The sequence below is a fragment of the Cherax quadricarinatus genome, chromosome 7, assembly GCF_038502225.1.
Source record: "Cherax quadricarinatus isolate ZL_2023a chromosome 7, ASM3850222v1, whole genome shotgun sequence".
NCBI classification, from domain to species: domain Eukaryota; kingdom Metazoa; phylum Arthropoda; class Malacostraca; order Decapoda; family Parastacidae; genus Cherax; species Cherax quadricarinatus.
Window position 1 is genome coordinate 63,016,179 of NC_091298.1, and position 21,946 is coordinate 63,038,124.

The 21,946-nt window shown below is 37.7% G+C and overlaps 2 protein-coding genes across 3 annotated transcripts in view; one reads left to right on the plus strand and one right to left on the minus strand.

The window, feature by feature from the left end:
• Nucleotides 1-21,946, plus strand: part of LOC128687056 (synaptonemal complex protein 1) — a 361,887-nt gene that overhangs the window by 77,769 nt on the left and 262,172 nt on the right. The gene's annotated exons all lie outside the window — the stretch shown is intronic.
• Nucleotides 1,350-21,946, minus strand: part of LOC128687057 (CD109 antigen) — a gene marked incomplete at its 3' end in the record, with an annotated part of 71,414 nt that continues 50,817 nt past the window's right edge. The window contains 9 exon segments of the mRNA XM_070082600.1: nucleotides 1,350-1,455; nucleotides 2,363-2,564; nucleotides 5,086-5,282; nucleotides 5,626-5,790; nucleotides 6,450-6,688; nucleotides 7,606-7,739; nucleotides 8,096-8,232; nucleotides 8,773-8,965; nucleotides 12,145-12,380. Coding sequence (XP_069938701.1) covers nucleotides 1,350-1,455; nucleotides 2,363-2,564; nucleotides 5,086-5,282; nucleotides 5,626-5,790; nucleotides 6,450-6,688; nucleotides 7,606-7,739; nucleotides 8,096-8,232; nucleotides 8,773-8,965; nucleotides 12,145-12,380 — 1,609 coding nt within the window.

Here is a 21,946-nt window from a genome sequence, read left to right on the forward strand (position 1 = left end):
ATTCTTATGAAATGATAGAGAATCCTTTCCCGATGGTAATGACACCAAAAGTTCGAAATTTGGTCGAAAACTCATGGAATTATGCTCCCGCGAAGTTATCGGTCTCGGCGACATATGCGTATCGGCGATTTCGCCGACTTTGAGACCTATTTTCAGCCAATTCCGTTGTTCCAGTTGACCAAACTCATAGCTATTTCTTTAGAACTCCATTTTATCTATCAGCTGAGTACAAGAAACCTCCCATTTACCAATTTGGACTACCCAATATTGTGGTCAGAAATTGGCAATTTGGCCAATTTCACGCAAACTAAAAAAGATGCCAATTTTAAAATAGGGTCCAGAATAAACACGGTCGACATTCTTGGCACTAAAATAACATATCTTCTGTTCATTAGTCACATCTCTAGGCCCCTCTTATATTATTATTGCTTTCTATTTTGATTTTTTATTCATACAAAAAAATACAAAATTTACTGTTATGCAGACTACTGCATTATTGTGAAAATGGTATAAATAATATCAGTGCACTAGTGAAAGAATATTAGACTCCCCAGTTGACGTGTATTGGACGTGTGGTGTGATTTGTTTACTCCTGAACATTGGTAAAAATCGAACATTTCCGCTGCTTTGAGCTCAGTTTCAAGGATGTTTTCATCGTCAAAGTAATGAAAATCATCTCTATTTCTGTAATATGTTTTCCATTTTATCACCTAAGACCATGAAAACGCAAATACATCAATAAATACTATACGAAAATACACCTCAAAGTCGGCGTTTTAATCCAAAAAAACGATCAGTTTTTTTTTCTCATTACGCACTGTGTGCTGCAGGATTTTTTTTATGTGGTGCACACTCACCATACAGACCCATTCTCTCATATGTGGGCCTACCAGCTTTCTTCCGCTTGATTTGAAGCCGCTAGAATTATTGAGTACATATACGTCTGAAACACTGGCTCGTAAGATGTATATATATGACCAAAACAGTCAAAGGGTTAAAGACTAAGATATATCTAGACATTTACAACACCTCTGCAAAAACAGTGATAATGTGCGAGTGTGGTGAAAGTGTTGAATGATGATGAAAGTATTTTCTTTTTGGGGATTTTCTTTCTTTTTTGGGTCACCCTGCCTCGGTGGGAGACGGCCGACTTGTTGAAAAAAAAAAAAAAAAAAAAATGGAAGAATAAATATAATATAAATGGCAAGCCTCTTACAATTCAATCTACTGTACTTGTAAATTCGAAATAGATAAAGAACACCTAAGCATAGAATAGTTTCCCAGCAGCAGTCAATTTCCAATGAAGTGTATACATAATAACATCTATCTTTAAACAACAGCACACTTACCTGGTTGGTAAAGCTCATAAATTGTAGCCATTCTAACATTAGTCAAATTAGCCACAGGATACCATCGCTTCATCAGGTAGGTGAAGCACGACTTATTGGATGGAATCTGCAAATCAAGTATAATGTAATCTGTTGTCTAATAACTGTTTTGGGGACTACTGCCCCAAGCCATTTAAATTTAAAAGAAAATACAACAGAACTAATAATTAGTCATTAAGAAACACATTAGAAAGAAGATAGCCATATTTACTGCATACAAGTTTGTAAGGTTTACCTGTCTTATACATGCTCATGAACCAGACAGAAAAGATTAGGAATAATTCCAGCGTGCACAACAATTAACACGTTCCTGATTTACACTTCTACTTTCCTCCTGTCACTATACTCTCCCTACACAAACACATCAAAACCCAATTCATCCTTTCCCCATCTACTCTCCTCTACTTATATTTAAACCTATCTCTTTATACATTATTCACTTACTCTGGCTTTTCCCTCTCCCTATACATATTACATCATCTTCTGTTATTTCTCCTAGTCTTCCTCTTGTACATTCTCCCCCCTCCTTCTTAGAACAATGTCCCACCAGCTGCCTCCTCCTTAACAGCCACTCACATTAACCCCCCATATCACAACCCAGCTTCACTACCCTACCTACCCACAACCCTCCCATAACAGCCACCCCCTAATCACAACCCCTCCCTCCTCCCCATCAACTCAAACACATTAAAAGATGAATACCTTTATTTTTGACACAAGCAAGAGATAAATAGGCAAAGATTACTTTTTAAGAGTTATAGTTTCATCAATGTCAACTCTTGAACCCCAAGCTCTGTTAAGCTTACATTATCAACCTAAGCTACACTACACTTGAACATTAAGAACTAGACAGCAAGCTTATTACTACAAAAAGCTGGAACTAACTTTCATAAATACAAATAGTAAATTATGGTTAAGCAATTACTGTGCTTTTATAAAACAATCTCTATTATATAAATAGATATATAGCTTACATAATCAAAGAACCAGACAGTTTTCTTGGCAAACACATCACCGTGTCCACCAATGACATCTCGCAGGGAAGGGAAAGTTTTCGTGATTTGAGCCTCATGAATACTCCTCTCAAGATCTATCTGAAAAGCCACATAACCAGTGGGCACCTCAATCTCTATGACTGTAGCTGAACTCTGCTCTGCCTCTTTGTAATTGATCCACCTGAAATGTGCAAAAGACTTTTACTACACAACATAAAGAAACATCCAAGCAAGTTCAAAGCATAAATACATTGAGTGGTTTGTATAATTGAAAAAGCAGCATAAATATTAGGTTACTCAGTACTTTGAACATCAAGTGTTGCTAATCATCACTGATTTGTTACTATCTTAACAAGTTGCTTCTATTATTATGAACATGTTGCAAATGTGAATAACTTGCTGTTATAAGCTAAATACATGTATCAATAACATAATGCAATCAAAACAATACATAGACCATTAACCCTTTCAGGGTTTCGGCAGTACTAGTACGGCTTATGCACCAGGGTTTTTGACGTACTAGTATGCCTAAATTCTAGCGCCCTCAAATCTAGTGAGAGAAAGCTGGTAGGTCTACATATGAAAGAATGGGTCTATGTGGTCAGTGTGCACGGTATAAAAAAAATCCTGCAGCACACGGTGTGTAATGAGAAAAAAAACTTTGACTGTGTTTTTGGATTAAAACAGCGACTTTGCACTGTATTTTCGTATGGTATTTATTATTGTTCTCCATGGGGAAGTGGAACAGAATTCTTCCTCCGTAAGCCATGCGTGTTGTAGGAGGCGACTAAAATGCCGGGAGCGAGGGGCTAGTAACCTCTTCTCCTGTATATATTACTAAATGTAAAAGGAGAAACTTTCGTTTTTCCTTTTGGGCCACCCCGCCTCGGTGGGATACGGCCGGTGTGTTGAAAGAAGAAAGAAAGATTTATTATTGTATTCTAGTTTTCCTGGTCTCATTTTATAGAATGGAAGACATATTACAGAAATTGAGATGATTTTGACTGGTTTTACAAAGAAAAGTACCTTGAAATTGAGCTCAAAGTAGCAGAAATGTTCGATTTTTACCAAAGTTCAAAAGTAAACAAATCATGCTATGCGTCCAATACACGTCAACTGGTGAGTCTAATATTCTTTCACAAATGCACTGATATTATTTATACCATTTCTACACTAATGCAGTAGTCTGCATAACAGTAAATCTTCTATTTTTTTGTGAGAATAAAAATTCAAAGTGGAAAGCAAAAGAATGTAAGAGGGGCATGGGGATATGACTAATGAACAGAGGAAATGTTATTTTAGTGCCAGGAATGTCTTTCTTGTTTATTCTGGACCCTATTCGGAAATTGGCATCTTTTGAAATTTGTGTGATATTGGCAAAATTGCTAAATTCTGACCACTCTATTGGATAGTTGAAATCGGTAAATGGGTGGTTTCTTGTATTCATTCGATAGAAAAAATAGAGTTCTTGTGAAATAGTTATGATTTTTGTCGACAAGTAGACTGGAATTGGCCAAAAATAGGGCTCAAAGTGGGCAAAATCGCTGATGCGTAAACATCGTCGAGACCGTTAACTTCGCGAGAGCATAATTCCATAAGTTTTCCATCAAATTTCATATTTTTGGTGTCATTATGATCGGGAAAAGATTCTCTATCTTTTCAAAAGAAAAAAAAATATATATATATATTTTTTTTTTAAATTTGGCTGACCCTGAGAACAAGTCTCTGAGTGGGTTAAAAGGAATCTCAACCATATTTGTAATTTCTTCTTTCAACAAACGAGCTGCATCCCACTGAAGCAGGGTGGCCCAAAAAGAAAAACATAAATTTTTCTTTTTAACTTCAGTAATGTATACAGGAGAAGGGGTTACTAGCCCCTTGCTCCTGGCATTTTAGTTGCCTCTTATGACATGCATGGCTATTGAAGGAAGAATTCTGTTCCACTTCCCCATGGAGATAGAAAATAAAAGAAAAACAGGAACTATTAAGAAAATATAAGAAAACCCAGATGAGTGTGCGTGTATATATATACATGTGTGTGTACATGCAAGTGTAGTGTGACCTAAATGTAAATGGGAGTAGCAAGATGTACCTGGTATCCTGCGTGTTTCTTCTTTCTTTCAACACACCGGCCGTATCCCACCAAGGCAGGGTGGCCCAAAAAGAAAAACGAAAGTTTCTCTTTTAAATTTAGTATTTTATACGGGAGAAGGGGTTACTAGCCCCTTGCTCCCGGCATTTTAGTAATTCTGTTCCACTTCCCCATGAAGATAAGAGGAAATAAACAAGAACAAGAACTAGAAAGAAAATAGAAGAATACCCAGAGGGGTGTGTATATATATGCTTGTACATGTATGTGTAGTGTGACCTAAGTGTAAGTAGAAGTAGCAAGACGTACCTGAAATCTTGCATGTTTATGAGACAGAAAGAAGGACACCAGCAATCTTACCATCATGTAAACTATATGCCATAAAGTCTTAGCAAATTTTTATGCAAGGAAAAATATCCCTGCCAAGTATGCCCAGAATGAGATGTTAGGTTCTTAGACAAGTATGTAGAGCAAAAAGGGTAATACCCTCTATTTTTGATCAAAGTTATGATGCTGTATGGAAAAAATGTATCTTTGTACCAAGGTCTAAAATTTTAGCACAACTAAAGCATCTCCTTATGATTCAGCTATAAACCAACAGCGAGAACATTACCTTGCACAGACTTTTATATTACAGTGAGATTTGTTGCCGAATGGTGTATAGAACTCCCTAACCTCCAGTTCAAATGCATCAACTGGTGGCTGTTTCTTCAGGGGTGTCCAGTCAACACCATAACTCACATCCAGCTGAAGGATGGCCTGACCAGCGCCATGAGCCACAACGTTCACCAATCCCCACACATTTTGAATCTAGAATTTATTTAATGTATGATAGTTATTAACAAGCCCAGGTCACCAAGGAGAATGCGTCACTTTTCCAGTTGGCAAACAAAACCCCACAGCTATACACCATAATATATAATGCTCTAGATTCTAGATTTTATAATCTGTGTTCTAAGATTTACAAACAAACAGTTATAACAATAAATAAGGGCTTGTTTATCATTACACCGAACTCTGAATTGCATCAATTATTAGTATAATCATGGGAAGCAGTAAATCCAAAGGAAGTCACACAGCACCTGGAGGAGAGGAGGCAATCAGGTATTATGAAAGAAAAGTGAATTAAAACAATTAAAAAAGAAGTGCTTACTGGAATTAAATTCATCTTGGACACACTTGTGTTAGAAATTACGACAGAATGGGAGGCTCGCCCAATTTCTCCAGTTGCCTCAACATTTACACGCATGTCAGTAATATCCCTCAAACGTGCACGGTACGAGTACTCTGTTAGAGCCTGCAATGCCACCAGTGTGTCCTGCAATAAATTGAAATGAGCTAAAATAAAATTGGAAGTAGACATACAAGGGTTTAAAAGATGGGTATGAGCAGGCTCAATCAGGACAATCAGTCAAATATTAGGAAATCTAACATTATAATTTAATACTGTTATGTTCTTGGTGGCACTGAGTACAGTTTTTGTCTGACTTGCAGTGTAATACTGGCAATTATTTTCAGGATTGTTATTTCCGTTTAACAAGACATTAATATCAGGATCAATATTAGCATTCATAAGACAATGGAGAATTTACGTATGTACTAGTAATAGGTAAACAGAGAATATAGTTGTTGTAATTATTGAAATGAAAAACAATTACCACCAATTACTAAAAAGGATAACTAAAAAAATAATTTTGTCCCCAGGATGCAACCTACACCAGTTGACTAACACCCAGGTACAGACTATGATGCCTATGTCTTGGTGAAATTGTTCACCATGGGGTTCTATTTAACAAAAACTAAGTTTCTATCTCAAAATTAGGTAGAAACACATTTTTAAACTTAAACCATTGCTGGCCAGCATAATTAAATATGCAAACTTGCTACAACAATCAGCACAAAGAAAACACACACAGCAATATATACACAAGTAACCAAAATTCTTTAATGCTTAATGGTACTTTTGGATGTACTTACCACAGTTGATATGAATCCTCCATCGTGCATCCTCATTGCATTTAGCCACTCCACAATTCGTTCCTGAATAATGTTGACACCATCACGGATGAGGTAAACAAGCAGAGCATATGATGTAGCCTCAACAGCATGAGAATCCCACTCCTGTTCATACTTAGGCTGCAGCAAGTTCCTCTGGTTGTTCTCGTACACTCGGGTATTGGTCTTGATGGGTGCTCGAGACCAGTAAATAAGTCCATCTGCAATAGTGCTAGGGCTCAATTACACTGACAATAATTTCTGACAAGCTCATATACAATCTTTTGTTACAAATATTATCTTTCGGAAGGAAATCATAACAAAAAAAAAAAGGAAAGTTTTAGAGCCATGACAGAGTTTTATATGCATTACTACATTAAACAGGTGCAGGGCTAAGAAATGAAAAAAAAAAAAATAACAGTAGTCTCCCAAAGACCATACATGCAGTATATTATTTAATGATAATTACATAGAAAAGCAGCAAACTAATCTTTCATTAAATAAATTCATTATAAATATGCATTACCAAAATAACAAATTTCCATACAGTCATATACAAACATATGCACATCACAGTTCTCAGGCATTTTCCTTTGTGTTTAATATTGCTCTCCTGCAGCAGTGTCCAGCAGTAGCCAGCCATCACTGTGATAACCAGGTTACCCTGATATCTCTTCTCTATAACTGTTATGTCTTAGTGAAATCAATCACTGTGGGATTCTATTTCACAGAAACTGTACATTGAGAGCAAAATTAATTTCAGATTTTAATTCAGTGTCCCAAAGTTATAAAAAAAAATTTAAATGTGAACTGAAACCTTTGTTAGCCAGTGTTATCAGTAATACAATATTTCTAGGTATTCTTCCAACAGATTTTCATCTAGCAACAATAAAGCATTCATTTACTTCTAATAATAACAATAATTTTATTTTAGCATGATACATGTTTGAAAAAAGGAGTATAACAACTGGGTGTACATCCCAAAAGTCCCTTTATATGCAGAGCATTTCAAGCAAACTTAACTCTAAATCTAGCTAGAAAAACACATGCACCTGAAAATCATTTGCCAAGGCATAAAACTTCTGTCACACACAGTTCACCTTGGAATAACGATCATGGCAACAGTTCAGCAACTCACTTTCTTCTCGTTTCAAACGATCCAGTGCATTGAAGGCTGCTTCCTTATCCACGGAGTTGGCGACAGAAAGTGCGTATGCCACAATGGCTACTTCATAGGGATCATATAGAGACTTCAGCTCCCTCGACAAATATCTACAAGAGCAGAAACACTGTACAAACTCAAAACAAGTTCAAATACTCTGGTGAGCAGATTTACAAAAGAAAGGACAGTAGAACATCATTCCGTAAATCTAGGAATCACAGAGAGTATCAAAATGATGAGCTTTTAAGATCTAAAACATCCCTTTGCAATTCTACAAAAAAAAAATGATGCAACTTTTTATTTGATGTTGCATACAGCAATTAACTTAAATCAAATTTAAATTTAAAACGAAAAATATATCCTGATTATTCTATAACAAATTGCTGTTTATACTTTATTGTTAGTCTGACATTTCATTGTGGTTATAATAAACTAAAAAGAAAACAGTACAGGAGGATTCCATCACCTAATGGCTTGTGCGCGTGCACTATTAGCTTGTCCTCTGACACGACCCTGTAGGGAAGATATGGTGATCTCCAGTGTGATCAGGCACTGAGCAGTCAAGGTGATATTCTTTGGACCTCGATGGTGAGCCCCATATGACTGTTGAGAAATTATAGTCATGCTAGAAAAGGAAGACAACTTGTGCATTATAATAAAAAGATGCTATTTTTTTTTTTTTAACCCTGACTGCTTCCCACTAAAGTAGGATGACTCAAAAAAGAAGAAACACTTTCACTATCACTAACTATATTACTGTCTTGCCAGAAGAGTGCAGATAATTCAGTTCAAAAACTGCAACATATCTCAACCCTTTCTTTAGAGTGCAGGCACTGTAATTCTCACCTCCAGGACTCAAGTCTAGCTAACTGGTTTTCCTGAATTCCTTCATATTACCTGGCTCACACTCCAACAGCACATCAAGTGATAAAAACCATTTGCCTCCACTTATATATCTGGAATAAGGTTTATCTTAAATGCTAAACATTTATGTCAAGTAAAACATTTACAGCACTTTTTTTTTTTTTTACAAGTTGGCCGTCTCCCACTGAGGCAGGGTGACAGCCGACTTGTTAAAAAAAATACCACATTTATTATCACAATACTAGAAAAGTAATTAAAACCAAGTCCCAAAAAACTTACATAACTACTGGCTTTCTTATCGAGTGGAACTTTTTCATACGAAGGCGTCTCCCTGAAGGCTCCAGTGATGGGGTCCTGCCACTTAACAAGCCACTCAATAGCCTTAGAAATTATCCTAGGTTCTATGTAAATGATGTTTTCCCAGTCTTGAAACTGAGCATGCTGTAGGATACGAGTTGTCCATGCTGTCAACCTGACAAAGTATCTACGACTTAACACCAAAAATCAACATGGATAATGAATCTAAATAAATATTAACCATCAACTTCAGGTGCACCTTTTATACATCTGTTTATGTAACAACCTCTAATAATAGAAAAAATCATGAAAATTTATTTTTAATAAATGCCACTAACATGTACATGTATTGTAAAATCATGACACAACTGTAAACTCATTAAATGTAGTGGGGTTTGAACCTATGGCAAGCCAGTCTTAAAACTAGCACTAGCCACTGTACTATACTGGCCTAATAAGATTCATCCAACTAGGAGTATTCTATATCCACTAGACTGGCTTGCCATGGGTTTGAAACCCACTGCATTAAGTTACATACAATTGTGTCATTATAATTTCACTAGTCATTCATAACAGCTTTGAAGGGGCTTGAGCTAGAAACTTACAACAGCCATGCTCGTGTGAGATTTGTCTGTATAAATTTGCATCTGTGGTCACAGTGGGGCCCATGCTAACTTTCAGTGTATAAAAATGCACCTAAAATAACCAATCATAATAGACCAGCAAGGTACAGTGGATAGTACCCTGGCCTGCTAGTTTCAAGATTGTTAGAATTATAAAGCACAATAATACAGTATAACTACCATCAACCAACACATAACTACCATCAACCATCACATACAAGATATCTATAGAAACAGCTTTAACATTTGCTTAAAAAAAAAAAAAAAAAAAAGGCTCGATTATCAAAAAGAGAAAGTAACAACTGCCTGTTTTTTCCAAGAAACAATACAGTATATAGAAAGTAAAGATTACCACAGAAACAATACAGTATATAGAAAGTAAAGATTACCACAGAAACAATACAGTATATAGAAAGTAAAGATTACCACAGAAACAATACAGTATATAGAAAGTAAAGATTACCACAGATAAAATAATGGAGAAAAATAAAAATAAAGAAGAATGGACAGAAAGGCATAGACAAGTTGAATAATTTAACTGTTGTCGAAGCATTACGGTTTACTGTTTTTTTTTTTTCTCTCATAACCTTATTCTTTAACATATATTCAGTCCATTACATTTAAGTCATTTCCAACACATTCAAGTTGCTTAATATATCAATGCTTTGTGATGAACCTAATTAAAAAATCTACAAGGAAACAATTAGGAAATCCTGCAGGAATTTTATAATTCTAGTCTATTGAAAAAATGACCCTGTGCACATATACTTGAGTCAAGTTATAAAAATGCATGAACTGAATGAGAAATGCTCACTAAATATACATGAATTATGTTACTATGCCTATAGAAAATGGGAGGCATCCAAATTCAATCTAAGGGGGGGGCTCAGGTAAAATTCCTTGGATCAAGAGCCCCTTACCGTCATCGAGGTCTGTGCTATAGTACTACGACTTTGAGATTAGGGTCTGTGTCGTAGTACTACATGATGAACTCGGCTCACTCAGATAAGCAGTAAACAGTAAACTTGGGTCTAGATATGAGACAATGGGTCTATGTGGCGAGTGTGCACCCTATTAAAAAATCCTGCCCCACACAGTGCATGATGGAAAAACTGACTGTATATCTGGTTTAAAATAGTGACTTGTGGTGTATTCTTGGATGGTTTTTAGGGTTGTATTCTCGGTTTCATGGTATCATTTGTTAGAATGGAGGATATATTACATAGAGTGATTGTGATTGCTTTCAGAAGTGGAAGTAGCAGCTTGAAACTGAGCTCAAAGTAGCAGAAATGTTTGATTATTGCTATTCCAGAGGACACCAATTACATTACTCGTCCAATATGCATTCACAATTTTTTTTTTTTTTCCAACAAGTCGGCCGTCTCCCACCGAGGCAGGGTGACCCAAAAAAGAAAGAAAATCCCCAAAAAGAAAATACTTTCATCATTCAACACTTTCACCACACTCACACATTATCACTGTTTTTGCAGAGGTGCTCAGAATACAACAGTTTAGAAGCATACACATATAAAGATACACAACATATCCCAGTAAATATTCTATTAGTTGTAAATAAAAATTCAAAATGGAAAGCAAGTGTAATGTAGGAGAGGCCTGGGGATGTAACTAATGAACAGAGGAAATGTTTTAGTGCCAAAAATGTCTACATTGTTTATTCTGGACCATATTTTTAAATTTGCAATTTTTGAATCTTGTGTGAAATTGACCAAATTACCAATTTCTGATTACTTTATAGTGTAGCTGAAATTGTTAAAAGGGTTGTTTCATGTACTCAATTGATAGAATGGAAGACATACTAGCAAAATAGCCAAGAGTATGGTTAACTGGAACAATGGAATTGGCCTAAAATAGGACTCAAAGTGGGCAAAATCACCAATGCATAAATACTGCCAAGGCCGATAACATTGCAAGTGTAATTCCATAGTTTTCTATCAAATTTCACACTTTTGGTTTCATTACCTTTGGAAAAAGATTCTCTATCATTTCATAAGAATTTTTTTTTCCAAATTCCTGGACCCTGAGAGCTATTTTCAGATCAGAGGTCTGAACCCTGAAAGGTTTAAGGGGCTTAGAAGGGAAAGATGTGAAAAAACGTAGGTATTAAACTATGGAAAAAAAAAATCTCTGTATTGTGCAAGACATTGACAAATTTTATATACTACAACTTTCATTATCTGTAAGTGGTTCTGGGAATTATCATCCTCAAGGCCCAATCTCAAACCAGGTGCCTCCTAGGTTGGAGAGGAAATATTACAGGATTAAGAATTAGCAAGTTCATACATAGGTATGTGTATACTGAATGCAAGTAGTTGGTAAATCTATAATGAAAACCTATTTCTGTATAGTCTGAAATACAGTAAGTCCTCGACTTACAAACATGTTGAGAGTCTTCTGAACTGTGTATATTGGTGTTATATCATTGTGTATATCAGTATTATACTACTGTTATACACAATACAGGTCCCCAACATGTTCAAAGTTGAAGACTGGATTACGAAGACTGTATTATGAATAGTATATACAATTCCGGAGGTCCCCAATGTTTTTGTAAGTTGAGGACTTACTGTAGTCTGTAAGCATTAGGATAAGTCTACATGAAGTGCACATGCATACTAATGGCTGTCTTTTGTGCTTAACAATATAACACACATACATAATACACTTGAAATGAATTACTAGCCACTTGAATAAAATTCAGTAAATATTTTACCAAACGCTTGGACCAGCAGTATCCCACATTTTAAAGGACCCATCGGCGCCGAATCTGTATATGATGGCTGCTAGCTCTACATTCAATTGGTCAAATATTTCTCGAACTTCTGAATAGTCTAGTTGGTTTGAGAGTCGAAGATAGTGCAAGGTCCAGAGGTTAGCCCCAAAGTTAAACGTAGATGGTTCTGTGCCTCTTAGCTCCTTTCGTAGCATCTGCAGTGTGTCTACTGGGCCCTGTAGAGTGTAAAAATTGCTGTTATGTAACCTATGATTAATCACTTGCTTTGAATAACTGTACTATAATACCAAGTAATTACTTTCAATGACATGCTTTATGAATAATAGCTTAAAATCTGAAATAAATTGTTCCACGTATATTAAACAAGAATTAGTAAGAAAATAGAAGAAAACCCAGAGGGATGTGTGTGTGTGTATATATATATATATTCTTTCTTTCTTTCAACACACCGGCCGTATCCCACCGAGGCGGGGTGGCCCAAAAGGAAAAACGAAAGTTTCTCCTTTTACATTTAGTAATATATACAGGAGAAGAGGTTACTAGCCCCTTGCTCCCGGCATTTTAGTCGCCTCTTACAACACGCATGGCTTACGGAGGAAGAATTCTGTTCCACTTCCCCATGGAGATAAGAGGAAATAAACAAGAATAAGAACTAGAAAGAAAATAGAAGAAAACCCAGAGGGGTGTGTATATATGTGCTTGTACATGTATGTGTAGTGTGACCTAAGTGTAAGTAGAAGTAGCAAGACGTACCTGAAATCTTGCATGTTCATGAGACAGAAAAAAGGACACCAGCAATCCTACCATCATGTAAAACAATTACAGGCTTTCGTTTTACACTCACTTGGCAGGACGGTAGTACCTCCCTGGGCGGTTGCTGTCTACCAACCTACTACCTATATATATATATATATATATATATATATATATATATATATATATATATATATATATATATATATATATATATATATATATATATATATATATTTATATATATATATATATTGCATTTTTTCCAACAAGTCAGCTGTCTCCCACCGAGGCAGGGTGACCCAAAGAGAAAGAAAATCCCCAAAAAGAAAATACTTTCATCATTCAACACTTTCACCTCACTCACACATAATCACTGTTTTTGCAGAGGTGCTCAGAATACAACAGTTTAGAAGCATATATGTATAAAGATACACAACATATCCCTCCAAACTGCTAATATCCCGAACCCCTCCTTTAGAGTGCAGGCATTGTACTTCCCATTTCCAGGACTCAAGTCTGGCTATATAAAAATAACCGGTTTCCCTGAATCCCTTCACTAAATATTACCCTGCTCACACTCCAACAGATCATCAGGTCCCAAATACCATTCGTCTCCAGTCACTCCTACCAAACACGCTCATGCACACCTGCTGGAAGTCCAAGCCCCTCGCCCACAAAACTTCCCTTACCCCTTCCTTCCAACCTTTTCGAGGACGACCCCTACCCTGCCTTCCTTCTCCTACAGATTTAAATGCTCTCCATGTCATTCTACTTTGATCCATTCTCTCTACATGACCAAACCACTTCAACAACTCCTCTTCAGCCCTCTGACTTATACTTTTATTAACTCCACACCTTCTCCTAATTTTCACACTCCGAATTTTCTGCATAATATTTACACCACACATTGCCCTTAGACAGGACATCTCCACTGCCTCCAACCGCCTCCTCGCTGCTGCATTCACAACCCATGCTTCACACCCATATAAGAGTATTGGTACTACTATACTTTCATACATTCCCTTCTTTGCCTCCATAGATAACGTTTTTTGACTCCACATATACCTCAACGCACCACTCACCTTTTTTCCCTCATCAATTCTATGATTAACCTCATCCTTCATAAATCCATCCGCCGACACGTCAACTCCCAGGTACGTATCTGAAAACATTCACTTCTTCCATACTCCTCCTCCCCAATTTGATATCCAATTTTTCTTTATCTAAATCATTTGATATCCTCATCACCTTACTCTTTTCTATGTTCACTTTCAACTTTCTACCTTTACACACACTCCCAAACTCATCCACTAACCTTTGCAATTTTTCTTTAGAATCTCCCATAAGCACAGTATCATCAGCAAAAAGCAACTGTGTCAATTCCCATTTTGTATTTGATTCCCCATAATTTAATCCCACCCCTCTCCCGAACACCCTAGCATTTACTTCTTTTACAACCCCCTCTATAAATATATTAAACAACCATGGTGACATTACACATCCCTGTCTAAGACCTACTTTTACCGGGAAGTAGTCTCCCTCTCTTCTACACACCCTAACCTGAGCCTCACTATTCTCATAAAAACTCTTTACAGCATTTAGTAACTTACCACCTATTTCATATACTTGCAACATCTGCCACATTACTCCCCTATCCACTCTATGATATGCCTTTTCTAAATCCATAATTGCAATAAAAGCTTCCCTACCTTTATCTAAATACTGCTCACATATATGCTTCAATGTAAACACTTGATCTACACATCCCCTACCCACTGTGAAACCTCCTCGCTCATCCGCAATCGTACATTCTGTCTTACCTCTAATTCTTTCAATAATAACCCTACCGTACACTTTTCCTGGTATACTCAGTAAACTTATTCCTCTATAATTTTTACAATCTCTTCTGTCCCCCTTCCCTTTATATATAGGGACTGTGAGGGAAAAGTTCAATAGATAGGAGTAGCGAGGGAGTGTATAGTAACAACAGTTTCATTGCTGGCTACTTGTTAAGGTAGGTTAAGTCCAGCTCCCGCTATTCCCCCTCCCCCCCTTTTTCCCCCTCCCCGAAAGTGATAGTTTGATTGCCGGCTGCTTGTTAAGGTAGGGTCAGTCTAGCTCCCACAATCCCCCCCCCTCCCTCTCCCCCCCCCCTGAAAGGTGACGTGTGGGGCTCTGGTCAAACAGTAAATCACTTGACTCACAGCTCCCAACACTACTGTAAGTACACGCCTGATCATATTTTAGTGGACTTATTGGTTGAAAGCTTCACTTTTGACCAGTAATTAACTTAGTCCTTTCATTCTTTATCTGTTAAATGTTTTAATAATCACCACATCTTTTAGGTATTGTACTTATCATGGAGAGTGATTTCTTAAGCAGTGGGTAATCTGTCTCTCATTACAGCTTGGAATGACAGAGAGGGTCACCTGCCAACCAACGAGAAGAATAGAAGGAGACGGACTAACGTCCTGAGACGTCCCATGTTTAATCTACTTACCTGTGCACCTGTATGAAGTTGCAGGATGTAACCCCTCATCATTGCAGCAGTAAAGAACCTGCTTTCCTGTCATCTGGAGAGATTATTTACGGCTATACTCTGTGAAGAACGAGCCAGTGGGTTGTTACCAACACCTGCGACCCCCCCCCCCACATCATCAGCAACGGCTACGATTTCAACAACACGCAGTGTCACCAACACCAGACACCCAAGTTTTATATATATTAGCGTTGAATTCAGATATCATTTACATTTTTCATTTTCTTTAATGTAGGATCAATATTTCATATTTAAGTGTTTTATATTTTATATTTTCTAAATAATAAAGTGTTTATGTTTGTCAGTTTTTGTTCTTTTTCTATGCATTAATTTTCCTGAGGAGGAGCCAGCCTGGGTAATACTGACTGAAGTTGTTACAGGGCTGAGTAAGCCTTCACAAGTGGCGACCCTGCCAGGATCAAATTGACTGAATCAAGATTCAATTCCATCTCAAATCTACCATTGAAACTTCAACGCCGCATACCACAGACGGTTACCACCAGCCATGAGTAATCATTCTCTATGGTAGGACTACGGTACAGGTATTTAAAAGATTTGGTGATTGTTATAGTCTCAATTTATTGTAAGTCAAGTCAGGCAGGATATAATATTTAATTCTGCCACCTTTTTGTTCGAGCTTGAAACACTTTGGAGGATTAGACTCTAGGGACCCAAGATTTTCCAGCGACAATTTGTTTCATTGAGCTCTTTATTATATCAAGGGAACTGTCGTAGGACACTCTTGATTTGTTGGTGAGAAGATTGGATGGTCAAGTGACCCCATTCTACTTACTGTTTGCTCGGAGCTGGCATAGAACCCTTCGTTTTAATTAATACATATTGTTTAATTGAAGTAGGGATCGAGCCCTCTGGTTTATTTACAGTTTGAGCGGAGCAGGAATTGAACCCTCCATTTTCTTTGATATATCCGTTTCATTTTTTCCCTGGTAGTTTAAGTTATTCTTGCAAGTATGGAGGAATACCAGTTTTGGATGAATGCTGGAAGTAAGTTAGGAATAACAGGGAAAAATTTAGAATCTTTCATTAGTGCTAAGATCCAGGAAAGACTTGAAAGAGAGAGTGAATCGAAAGAGAAGAGAATAAGGAGAGAAAGAATAGAGAGAATCAAGAAAGACAGTTAGAAAGAGAAAGAGAGGATAAAAAGGAGAGAGATCGAATTGAAAGAGAAAACCAAGATAGACAGTTAGAAAGAGAGAGAGAAGACAAAAAGGAGCGTGATAGACTTGATCGTGAGGAGAGAGCTAGAGTACGTGAGGAACAAGCTAAAGTACGTGAGAAACAAGTTAAATTAAGAGAACTTGAGGAAAGAGCAAAGGATAGAGAAGTTGAGGAAAGAGCTAGAGAACGTGAGGAAAAAGCTAGAGAACGTGAGGAAAAAGCTAGAGAACTTGAGTTAATAGAGAGAGAAAAGGATCGCGAGCTCGAACAAGCTCGCCTTGAATTAGAGAATAAAAAGTTAACTCTTACACAACAACAATTAGAGGAAGGAGTAATTGAACATCATGCAGCTAGTGCACATATTCCAACACCTAATTTACCTCCCTTCACAGAGGGTGAAGACATTACTTCATACATCAGATTTGAAAATACCGCTACCCTCTGTGAATGGCCTGCTGACACCTGGGCTACCAGGTTAGGAATGTTATTTTCTGGTACAGCCTTGAATATCTATGCAACTTTGTCGCAGGATATCATATGTAATTATAACCTACTGAAGAAGGCAATCCTTAAAGCATATCAAAAAACCACTAATTCTTACAGGAAAGATTTCAGGTATGCCACCTTACAGCCTGGCCAGAACTTTCAGCAGTTACAGGTAACACTTTTTCGTTTGTTCGACTTTTGGATAGAGAGTTCAGTAATTGATCACAGTTATGAATCTCTTAGAGACTTCATGGTTGCTGACCAATTCCTGACCGCTCTTCCCCACCAGATAAGAACATTCATTAGAGAACGTAACCTGATTAAAGCTGAGGAAGTTGCTGAGGCCGCTGACTTGTATGCTGAGGCTCACAATTCCTATAAAGACCTAAAGGGATCAAACCCTAAGGGCAAGGGTTCATCAGACCTTAAGAAATCAAAGCCTCTAGTGGAAAGTAAAGTGACTTCTTTTATTCCTGTTTGTCATTTGTGTGGTGTTAAGGGATATAAACGTCCAGATTGTCCTTCTAAGAAGGTCCAAAAAGTTGGAAGATGTTTTAAAGACTGTAATGACCAAGAACCCTTCTGTTCAGGAGCAGTTAATGGTATAAAAGTCTCAGATATATTACGTGACACTGGAAGTACGTGCATCGTAATTTCGGACAAACTGTTCCCTTACTTTAAAACCTCTCGTGTGTCCTGTATTCTTTCAGATTACTTGGGTCATGAAAATACTTTCCCTACAATACGTTGTTACTTGAAAACTAAATGGTTCACCGGTTGGACTAATGCGGTACTAGCCCCAATTACTTGTTCTATAATAGTGGGTAACATTAAAGGTGCCGTTCTTTCTTCAGAGGCAGATCTTTCGTCACCACCCGTGGATCTAAATTTTCCAGCTCTTCTTCCTTGCAAGTTAAATAATCCTCTTAACAATTCTGCACCGGAAGCTGCATTGTCTCGTACTGTTCATTTGGGGGTGGAAACAGATGATACTGCTCTCGATAGCAAGGTAGCAGGATCACCTGTCCACTCGTCGGGTGAAAGTAAGGGTATTGCCTCCGGCACTCTCAATGTCTTGACTAGGGCTCAGACCATAACCCCGGTTTTTCCTACCTCCTCTTATCCCACCGTGAGTCCTTTTATTTTCCCAGATTTTATGTCCAAGGATGACTTTGTCAATATACAGCGCAATTGCCCTTCACTTCGGGATTGTCATAATAAAGCTTTTAACAACAAAGTTATCCATGGGAGATACGTATCTCATAAGTTTGAATATATTAATGGTATCTTATATAAATCGGTCTTTAAATCTCATTCTTCAGTGATAGATTATTCCCTACTTGTTGTTCCTAAACCATGCCGAGAGACTGTTCTTCAAATGGCTCATGATTTGCCAGTGACCGAACACTTGGCCCATCGTAAGATGTGGCATAAACTCAAGCACACTTATTTTTGGCCAAGCATGTACTTACAGGTTAGAAAGAAGTATAGTTCTTGCAATAGGTGTCAGGTGCTTACTGCACAAAATACACACACTCCTAAATCCTGTATATTTATTAAATCTAAAACTTCCCTCCTGCAGAAACGAGATACTCCACCATAGAAAAGGAATGTTCGGCTCTTGTGTGGGGGAATTCATTTTAGAAACGGACCACAAACCTTTGATATACCTAGAAACTTTTTGAGGTGGACATTGGTACTCCAGGTTTTTAAGTTCCTTATTATGTATATCAATGGTTCATCCAATTATTTCTCTGACTGGTTAAGTCGGGACAGTCAGTAGAAGATTTGTTGCCTTACGCGACTTCCACATGTTAGAACTTTTTCCTCGCCTATTCTTCTTATACTCCTTGACTATAAGTCTTGGTATGGGGGAGTGTGAGGGAAAAGTTCAATAGATAGGAGTAGCGAGGGAGTGTATAGTAACAATAGTTTCATTGCCGGCTACTTGTTAAGGTAGGGTAAGTCCAGCTCCCGCTATTCCCCCTCCCCAAAAGTGATAGTTTGATTGCCAGCTGCTTGTTAATTAACCCTTTATCGTGTTTGGCCGGAAAAATTCGGTATTAATTACGTGTTTTGGGGGCGTGTCATACTCCGTGCCCCGCGCGGCCAGCTTCCCGTTCTTTAGTTCCAACCAATCACAAGCCTTCCCTGAGTCTCTTCAGCTAAGTACAGTTCGCTTCTGCCGCCTTCCCATTGGTTGAGAGATCAAAATATAAACACTGGTGGCTTGGCTCCGCCCACACACGCATTTTTCCCTCCACCCTTACTAATCTACTCTTGGATTATACATTCTACAATGTCGGTAAGTACTGATTGTTGTGTTTAGTGCTTACATGAATAGTTTAGGCATATTTTGATATATACCTAAAGTCCGTGTGAAGCATAATATGAGTGTAGCATGCAGTTGAAAAAAGTGCAAACATTTTATACCGAATTATTTCGGTCTTGCACGAGTTTCCGGGAATGTCCAATTTTAGCCAAATAAATATTTATAAAAAAAATTCAATTGCATATATGAACTCTGTAGTGGTCTGGATCTATACAGGAGGTTTCTATTGTCCTTCCAGATCAATGAGAAGTTGTTTTATGGGGAGCAGTCCACCAGCAGGTCGAGGTATGTCTGCGTTTCTGAAGAGAGTGACTCAGAAGCAGAGGTAGATGAACCAGAATTGCTGGATAGTGGTGATGAATACTTGCCACCGGATGCACAGGTGTCAAGTGATGATGAGGAGGAAGAAAGGCCAGCCAAAAAACAGAAATTAGTGAAGAAAAAGTAAGGTATTACGATTGCAACTATTGCAGCCACTCAAAGAAATTGGTCACATCCTCATTCCAGTGTTCTGTATGCAAAGTAAATCTGGATAAAGAGTGATCGAAATTGCTTCAGCGACTACCATACCATCAATTAGCAATATAGAATAATTGGTCATCCAAATGAATCTCAGGAATATAGGGATTGAAAGTTGCATCCCTTTGCAATTTGTCATTGTTGAGATTTGCTTCCTTTTTATATTTTTGTAACAATTAAAAAATGTTTTGATTCAAGTTCCATTTATGTTTTTTATATTGTCTGTTTGTATATTAAATTTAAAAAATTGTTTTGGTGTGTTTTATTAACAATTGCAAGTTTTGCAACATAAAATTTTTTAATCCCTTTGTCGGGCGCAGCCGGATATTTTCGGTCTCCGGAGATTAGCAATTGCTCGAAAACTAACCATCAGAAATCAATTTATATGGGATCGTTGAACTTGTATTGAGTTACTCTATCCACCATAGGGAGTTCAGTTCGAATTTCAAATTTTCGGACCCCTTGCCTGATGAAGGGTTAAGGTAGGGTCAGTCTAGCTCCCGCTATCCCTTCCCCTCCCTCCCCCCCCCGAAAGGTGACGTGTGGGGCTCCGGTCAAACAGTAAATCACTCGACTCACAGCTCCCAACACTACTGTAAGTACACGCCTGATCATATTTTAGTGGACTTATTGGTTGAAAGCTTCACTTTTGACCAATAATTAACTTAGTCCTTTCATTCTTTATCTGTTAAATGTTTTAATAATCACCACATCTTTTAGGTATTGTACTTATCATGGAGAGTGATTTCTTAAGCAGTGGGTAATCTGTCTCTCATTACAGCTTGGAATGACAGAGAGGGTCACCTGCCAACCAACGAGAAGAATAGAAGGAGACGGACTAACGTCCTGAGACGTCCCATGTTTAATCTACTTACCTGTGCACCTGTATGAAGTTGCAGGATGTAACCCCTCATCATTGCAGCAGTAAAGAACCTGCTTTCCTGTCATCTGGAGAGATTATTTACAGCTATACTCTGTGAAGAACGAGCTGGTGGGTTGTTACCAACACCTGCGACCCCCCCCATCATCATCAGCAACGGCTACGATTTCAACAACACGCAGTGTCACCAACACCAGACACCCAAGTTTTATATATATTAGCGTTGAATTCAGATATCATTTATCTTTTTCATTTTCTTTAATGTAGGATCAATATTTCATATTTAAGTGTTTTATATTTTATATTTTCTAAATAATAAAGTGTTTATGCTCATCAGTTTTTGTTCTTTTTCTATGCATTAATTTTCCTGAGGAGGAGCCAGCCTTAGTAATACTGACTGAAGTTGTTACAGGGCTGAGTAAGCCTTCACAGGGACTATACATGCTCTCTGCCAATCCCTAGGTACCTTCCCCTCTTTCATACATTTATTAAACAAAAGTACCAACCACTCCAACACTATATCTCCCCCTGCTTTTAACATTTCTGCCATGATCCCATCAGTTCCAGCTGCTTTACCCCCTTTCATTCTACGTAATGCCTCACGTAACCTCCCCCACACTTACATTCTGCTCTTCTTCACTCCTAAAAGATGGTATACCTCCCTGGCCAGTGCATGAAATTACCACCTCCCTTTCTTCCTCAACATTTAAAAGTTCCTCAAAATATTCTCGCCATCTACCTAATACCTCCATCTCCCCATCTACTAACTCCCCTACTCTGTTTTTAACTGACAAATCCATACTTTCCCTAGGCTTTCTTAACTTGTTTAACTCACTCCAAAATTTTTTATTTTCATTAAAATTTCTTGACAGTGCCTCTCCCACTCTATCATCTGCTCTCTTTTTGCACTCTCTCACCACTCTCTTCACCTTTCTTTTACTCTCCATATACTCTGCTCTTCTTATAACGCTTCTGCTTTGTAAAAACCTCTCATAAGCTAACTTTTTCTCTTTTATCACACCCTTTACTTCATCATTCCACCAATGACTCCTCTTTCCTCCTGCCCCCCCCCCTCCTATAACCACAAACT